This window comes from Physeter macrocephalus, chromosome 18, assembly GCF_002837175.3.
Source record: "Physeter macrocephalus isolate SW-GA chromosome 18, ASM283717v5, whole genome shotgun sequence".
NCBI classification, from domain to species: Eukaryota; Metazoa; Chordata; class Mammalia; order Artiodactyla; family Physeteridae; genus Physeter; species Physeter macrocephalus.
The window spans coordinates 73,302,694-73,311,143 of NC_041231.1; the positions used below are offsets into that span (position 1 = coordinate 73,302,694).

General features: G+C 38.0%; 1 protein-coding gene across 1 annotated transcript in view; it reads left to right on the forward strand.

Moving 5' to 3' along the window:
* DNAH8 (dynein axonemal heavy chain 8) overlaps window positions 1-8,450 on the forward strand; it is a 318,775-nt gene that overhangs the window by 182,407 nt on the left and 127,918 nt on the right. Inside the window, exons 57-59 of the mRNA XM_024122116.2 lie at window positions 385-494; window positions 5,057-5,220; window positions 6,447-6,639. Coding sequence (XP_023977884.2) covers window positions 385-494; window positions 5,057-5,220; window positions 6,447-6,639 — 467 coding nt within the window. The remainder of the gene's footprint in view (window positions 1-384; window positions 495-5,056; window positions 5,221-6,446; window positions 6,640-8,450) is intronic.

The following is an 8,450-nucleotide window of genomic DNA, read 5'->3' on the forward strand; positions in this document are numbered from 1 at the left end:
ACTTTTTGATGATGGCCATTCTGACCAGTGTGATGTTTTAAATTTGAATCACTATGTTGTACACCTGAAAATACCAAAATATTATATGTCGACTATACTTCAATAAAAATATAAATAAGAAAACGGGAATAATAATAATATCTACCTCAGATTCTCTCTCATAGGATGTTGGGAGGATTAAAGGAGTTAATACATATAAAATGCTTATCACTGCATACTAAGCTTTGCTAGCCCCACTGCTGACTGCCAGTCTTAGCTGATTCCTTGAGAGAAATTCTTCACATCACCTAGCTTAGTCATCTTGTAATGATTTATTCACTGGGATAAACATGTACCTTGTGATCTTATAGTAAGCTCATACCTTCAATCTTGTTTATTTTTCAGGAGTTATTGGCTGTGGGTATTTTGATCCTTGCAGAAAGTTCAAACCTGAAATATGTGAGATGATTATGAATTTGGTTTCAGCGAGCAGAGTGCTGTGGCAGTGGACTAAGGTACAGAATCATCCGTTGTCAATAATAGAAAAAAAAAGTCAACAATTATTCAGCCTAGTTCTCACCTCATGGCTCATGAAGTTATCATCACATCATGGGTAGTAATGTTTTTCTGGAAAAGACAAATTAGTGCTGAAGTAGATTTATGACACCTTTTCCTTCCAGGGAGCAAACATTCTGACTGAATGATGCTTTCCATATGTATGAGATATTACTGTAAACCAGACACCGCATTCAGGATAAAGTAGAGTTTTGCTGAAATGAGAACACTGCTTTTCCACTTGTTACTCTGATTTGTAACTCTTTGTATGTCTGTCTTCCCTACCTGCTGCCAACAACCAAACTGTGTCAGATACTCAGATGTTCACTGACTGAGGGAATACATGGATTTCCAGATATTCTTAGCTAACCAAGACTTAAAGTCCAACTTGTGGATTTCTCTGAGGTGGAGCATGAATTAGTAAGCGGATGGAATGTACTCAATAAAATAGTCTAGATTTTAATACAGAGGTCAATGCCCTAAGTAAAACTCAGTAAGCATTGATGCTGTCACCTGATGTCTGAAGGCAGACTCATGAAAAAGCAATTAAGGGTAGGTCTGAGATTTGAAAAACAAAAAAACAAAAAACAAGATTGATATATTTGCTAAAAAAAATTGGTGAAGGAGATGAGGATTAATTGTCATAGTTCACTATACATTCATTTGGCCACTTACACACCATCTGGGCAGAAGCTTATGTCCTGGGGAAGCTCCAGAATGGAGTTTCAGAAGGTCTGAGTGTCTGAGATAATTTTCTGTGGTAAGGTCCATCTGTTTTCCAGTGGGGCTATTGTTCAATTTAATGTGCCCATATACATATTTTTCTGGAAAGCTTTGGCCTCCCTGGTATCTTTCCATGAAAGCTTCTTTTGTTTTATGAATGTTTATCAGCTTCACTTCCTCACATTTCTTTACCTCTTTAACCCGTTTTGTACAAGTTTTCATTTCCACTGCTCTCATCAAGGTCACCAAATTCCTCAGTCTTGCCAAATCCAAGGGTTGGTTTCTTCTTCCTCTGACCTGACACTTTAGCAGCATTTGACATAAATGATCCCTCTAAACACTTTCTTCACTTGGCTTCAGAAGGGCCTCTTGCTCTTGGTTTTCTTCCTACCTCACTGGCTACCTTTTCTAAGTCCCCACTCTTTCCCCTCCTCTAAATACTGGAGTGCACTTGATCTCCATGTTGGGACCTCATCTCCACCTCCATTCGTACTCAGGTAGCCTCATCCAGCTTCATGGCATTAAACGCCATCTCTGTGCTGATGAGTTCAAAATCAGCACTTCCATCTCAGGCCTCTTTGCCCGGCTCCAGACTTGTTTCTTTCTTTTTTTAAAATTTTTTAGCCTCACTGCGCAGTATGTGGGATCTTAGTTCCCTGACCAGGGATCGAACCTGTGCCCCCTGCATTGGAAGCGCAGAGTCTTAACCACTGGACCCAAGCCTGGGAAGTCCCCCGACTTGTTTCTAACAGCTTAGTAGACACCACCGCTTCGAAGTCTAATAACCATCTCAAAGTTAACATGTTCTTAAGTATGATCCTCCCTCAGAATTTTGTATCAATTATCCTGCTTCTCAGGCTAAAATACAGGGCTCCATCCTTGATTTGTCTCTCTTATTCCCTACATCCAATCCATCAACAAGTCTCAGTAACCAGGCTTTCAAAATATATATGGAAGCTGAGCACTTATTGCCCTCTCACTGTGTTCACCCTGCCTGGTCCACCTCCTGCCCTCTGGACCATGCAGTGACTTCCTAACCAGTGTCCTTGCTTTCTTCTTGCCCTCCTAGAATCTGTTCTTTACACAGTCCTAAAATGCTTTTTAAAAAGCACATCAGAGATCATCATTCCTTCTTAAAACCACCAGTAGATTCCCAGTTACACTTGCAGTGAAACACAATGCCTAGCTTTGGCCTGTGAAACTCACCCTGAGTTGGCCCCTGCTTACTCCTCTTCCCTTCCATCGTTTTGCTCCAGCCATGCTGCCCTTCTCACTGTTGCTTGAACACCCCAAGTTTTTCATGCCTCTGGGCCATTATACTTCGTTTGACTCTTTCTCATTATTTTTACCTTCAGAGGGGGTTTCTGGGATCATTCTCTCTAAAATAACTGTCCATGACCCCATCACAGGCATTATCTGTCTCCTGACTCTACTTCATTTCTTCTAACCATGACTTTTATCATTATTATTTGCCTATCTGTTTATCAATATATTTGTTTCTTATTTATCGTCAGGCTCTCCCACTCGAATAGAAGTTTCCTGATGGCAGCAGATTTAGCTGTGCTATTTACCATGGTATCTTTGTAAGGGTAGTGGGAGGTGCTCAAAAATAGTCATTCACTCAAAAAAATGAATGAATCTTCCTCCTCTCCCCAAACCCAAATAAGCAGCCTTCTTTGTATCTTTTCTTCAAATTTCTCATTTTCACAAAGCACTCCTTTAATCCACTCATGCCTTGTATATCACTTTATATTACTTTACATAGCTTTAAAGCAGAAGCAGGTGAGAAAAGAAAGAACCTGACAAAAGTTAAAAGGAAATGTTGGAAGATAAGGAAAGAAGCAGGTTAATAAATGAGAAGAAAAGGGAAAGAAAGGACTTTATTTAATTCTACTGAATAATTGTTTCAGTTGCCAATGGCTGCCATCTTAGCTGCAGTCTTTTACAGGAAAGAAGAAAAAAGCAATATTCACATAGCCTTATCCCTTTATTTTTGCATATTTGTAATATAAGTGCGTGCTTTACATTTTGGTGAGTAGAATGAACATTTTAGCTTGGAATGGAACTGAGAGCCAAGAGGGAAATTAAAAGGTGATTGCTAGCATAACACTTCTCTTTATTCTATATCTCCTCATGCTACCTGCTGTTTTAACTTGCACTGTGAATTAGCCTGTAGAAATTACTCTACAAACTCAATAGGGTACTTTTTCCATATAGAAAGGACATATTCCATGAATAGGTACTAAAGAAAGCATTTGCTTTCCTGAATTAGTCATGTAGGGAGTCTGCTTTGTATCTCCAGAGTTATCATTGTTTCACTTACAAAAATGATGCTGATGGTATCAATTACAATCTTTACACTTGGCCAGCAATACTTCCCACACCTAACACCTCAAATTTATCCCTTAACTGGTACCTCTCTCTATAAGAATGTGGACTGTGTCATGTTATAGCTTTGCCTATTTGGATTCTAGAAGTGGGTAGAAATAATAAGTAAATTAGTGTTCAAACAAACAAGCAAAACTCACAAAAACCACCAAGTAATTATAGCAGTATACCAGAATTGCCTGCCAATTTATTGCAGATATACAGATATATGAAAGCATGTTGACTGAGTTTGGATCCATAAGTGAAATCTAGATTATGATAAGCGAAGGTATTTGTGGAAATCCAAATGCACTCAGGACCTTAATCAAAGCCATCTATAGAAGATGATCATTATTGACTTTAGATGTGAACTTCATTATTCTTAACTGAATGACAGCCAGCTCACACTCAGTGTTTTGTTATGACATATTTCCGTATACACACTAATAAGGTTAATTATGATTAGGAATGCTTATTCCTACAATTCACATCATTTTTAAGAACTCAGGGGACAGTGGCTTGTTCAAAGCCAACTCATGGTGGTAGAACAAAGGAATTGGAGTCTGCATCCAGTGCATTATTCTTCAGTCCATCCTTTTCAAGGTCTTAGGGTCTTTTAAATTCTGTGCTGGTTTATTTATGATGTGTTTTTTTTCCCATCAATGCTGTGACAAAAATATAAACTTAATTTTAGTTTATTTACTCAGCCTATTTTATTTAAAATAGGAACTGTGAAATAAAATCATTCTAAAAGCATTTGTGTTTTTAGGTTTTTTAAAAAATTAATTAATTAATTAAACATCTTTATTGGAGTATAATTTCTTTACAATGGTGTGTTAGTTTCTGCTTTATAACAAAGTGAATCAGCTATACATATACATATACATATATCCCCATATCGCCCGCCTCCCTCTTGCGTCTCCCTCCCACCCTCCCTATCTCACCCCTCTAGGTGGTCACAAAGCACCGAGCTGATCTCCCTGTGCTATGCAGCTGCTTCCTACTAGCTATGTCTTTACAACTGGTGGTGTATATATGTCCATGTCACTCTCTCACTTCGTCCCAGCTTACCTTTCCCCCTCCCCGTGTCCTCAAGTCCATTCTCTACATCTGCGTCTTTATTCCTGTCCTGCCCCTAGGTTCTTCATCATGACTCTTTTTGAATTATGGTTTTCTCAGGGTATATGCTCAGTAGTGGGATTGCTGGGTCATATGGTAGTTCTATTTGTAGTTTTTTAAGGAACCTCCATACTCTTCTCCATAGTGGCTGTATCAATTTACATTCCGACCAACAGTGCAAGAGGGCTCCCTTTTCTCCACACCCTCTCCAGCATTTATTGTTTGTAGATTTTTTGATGGTGGCCATTCTTGTGCTTTTAGTTTTATCTGAAAAGTAAATTGAGAGTATTACATTTCTTTTTCCCAACTCTAGGTGAAGATGCTGCCTACTCCTTCTAAATTTCATTACATTTTCAATCTGCGAGATCTTTCCAGAATTTGGCAAGGAATGTTAACCATAAAAGCCGAGGAGTGTGATTCAATTCCTGTTCTCCTGTCACTTTTCAAACACGAGTGCAACAGAGTAATTGCAGACAGGTGTATATTACAGTGCTTGAGTTTAAATGTACTATATAAGTAGTTTATACTACTAGAATAATTCCTGCATTATCTGCTCAAATAAGTAGAATAAAGGAGTATTATCTTAAATTGCTCTGGGGCTTGTGAAGCATGGATGTCATTTCCCACCTGCTGGTGGGAAAACGCTCTGCCAATTTCCTTGAGTATTATTTCAACAGGACATTTTAAAAAGTAACCACATTATCAGAACGTTGATAACATTCAGAGGAAAATTTTGTTATGTATAGTTTCTAAAAAGTTTGAGGTCTGTGTAGTGAGAGGTCTGCTGCATGGTGACATCTGGTACATAAGCTTAGTCATCTTTCTGAACCTCTGTTCCCTCCTCTATAAAATACGATGGCAATGCTGGTCTTACAAAGCTGTAAAGGGCCTACCACAATGTCCCATGTAGGTGGCATCTGTCAGATGTTAGTCCCACTCCTTCCTCCCTTACCCTTCTGAAGTCATATGTCTGAAAAGGACCTTCATATACTGTGTGCCCACAAACCTAGAAAGAGGATGCTCACCCACAGTAGTGGGTGAGTGGGTGACTGTCAATTCTATGCTTCTATTGCAAGTTTTAGGGACCCTGAACCTCACCCATGGAACTCATCTATACTGTTAAAGAAAAAAGTTATTTGTGACACTTGTTGAAACAGTAAGACTCTCATACTTTATTCAAGACTATCGTGATAGGTATAGGGCCTATACAGTGAGGTTTCGCAGTAGGGGTGAGAAACTGGGCTCAACTCCAAATACAACAAGGAAAAAGTGGGAATTTATAACTGAGGAACAGGATGGAGGAGTTTGGTGGATGCGAAAGTACTAAGAGGAAATAAGGGAGGTCTGGGAGGATTCTGGCTAAACGGATTTAACAGGATTCTTGCTAAAATTAGATGGTGCAAAGAAGGACATGGAAGTCCAAAATTGGGGCTTAGTAGGGAAGAGGATTCAGAGGAGCCTAAGTTTGGCCAAGGAGAGACTCTTTGTCAGTATTTTCTATAAGTGATACTATCAATGTTATAGCTCTCTTGGGTGGGGTTACATCTGCCTCTGGTCAGAAGGCAGAACATATTGTTTCCCTGTTCTGAGGTAATGGGGATACAGGATGGGGGCTGAGAGGAGGTGGAGAGGGGTTGAAACCATGTTCAGTTAGAAAAGATGCCTTCCTATTTTGCATTTTTACTCCTGTATTTTTGTTTCAGATTTATAACTCCTGATGATGAGCAGTGGTTTAATGCACATCTTATTCGTGCAGTTGAAGAAAATATTAGCCCAGTTGTGGGATCATATATTCTTCCTGAACCATACTTCGTAGATTTTCTCTGTGAGATGCCTGAACCAACTGGAGATGAACCTGAAGACACTGTGTTTGAAGTGCCCAAAATCTATGAATTGGTATTTATTTTCAGCTTTTTGGATCACTCACCTAACCAGATATTTGCCATAACCTGTACGATAGTTATATGTTATGATTCGTGTCATCATACACCAAGTAAAATATTAATTTCAGTGAAATTTAGCAGCAATCCCATTAAAGTCAGATATAAGACAAGTATGCATACAATTATCACAGTTATTTAATATTGCTTTGAAAGTTCTAGGCAGCGCAACAAAAATGACAAAAAAGAAAATAGATGTAATTATCAGATAGGAGAAAACAAAAATACCCTTATTTGCAGATGATATGATTATCTCTTAATATAATCCAAGAGAATTTAAAATCTGTTTCAACTACTGAGAGTTCAGTTAGATGATCAAGTATGATATAAATAGAAAACTTCATAACTATCGTCTATATCAGAGGTTGGCAAATCACAGCCAGTGGTCCGAATCCAGCCTACCGCTGGTTTTTTGTTAGATTCATGAGCTAAGAAGGGTTTTTATATTTTTAAATGGGTAGAAAAAAATCAAAAGAATAATAATATTGTGTGACATGAAAATTATATGGAATTCAAATTTCATTGTTCAGAGTTAAAGTTGTATTGGAACACAACATGTTGTCTGTGACTGCTTTTGCCCTGCAATGGTCGAGTTGAATGACCACATGGGCCACAAAGCCTAAAATATTTACTGTCTTGCCCTTTACAGAAAAAGGCTGCCATCTCTTGCCAAACAATCTCAAGACAGGAGATACAACATAAAAGTATTTCATTCAACAGCAACAAATATGTAAAATACCTAGGAATAAACGCGATAAAACTTTACTTGGTTAAATGGCAACACAATGTTTTCCCTAAATTAACGTATAGGTTTAATGAAGCTTGAAACAAGACTCCAAAGAGATTTTTTTAAAGAGGGTCACATAACACAGTAATTCTGAAGTGCATGTAGGTCAAAGAATTAAATGGAGAGAAACAATTTACAAAACAAATATGTGAATATTGACTTCAGAATAATTTGACTACATAAACAATGTAAAAGTTCTATCCATTTTTAAAGCTCCATAAGCAATATTAAGTAGCAAATAAAAACTGAGAAATATATTTGTTATATTACAACCTTAATTACCACAGATAGGAGTTAGTGCTAGGGTTCTTTTTTAACTTTTATTTTTTTAAATTAATTTATTTATTTATAACATTTTTATTGGAGTATAATTGCTTTACAATGTTGCGTTAGTTTCTGCCGTATTATAAGGCAAATCAGCTATATGTATACATATATCCCTATATCCCTCCCTCTTGCGCCTCCCTCCCACCCTCCCTATTCCATCCCTCCAGGTGGTCACAAAGCACCAGCTGATCTCCCTGTGATATGCAGCTGCTTCCCACTAGCTATCTATTTTACATTTGGTAGTGTGTATATGTCAATGCTACTCTCTCACTTTGTCTCAGCTTACCCTCCCCCTTCCCCGTGTCCTCAAGTCCATTCTCTACATCTGCATCTTTATTCCTGTCCTACCTAACTAAAAATAACTCAGTTTTGTTTCTTTTTATGGCTGAGTAATAGTCCACTGTATATAAGCGCCACATCTTCTTTATCCATTCATCTGTCTGTGGACACTTAGGTTGCTTCCATGTCCTGGCTATTGTAAATAGTGCTGCAATGAACATTGTGGTACATGACTCTTTTTGAATTATGGTTTTCTCAGGGTATAAGCCCAGTAGTGGGATTGCTGGGTCATATGGTAGTTCTATTTGTAGTTTTTTAAGGAACCTCCATACTCTTCTCCATAGTGGCTGTATCAATTTACATTCCAACCAACA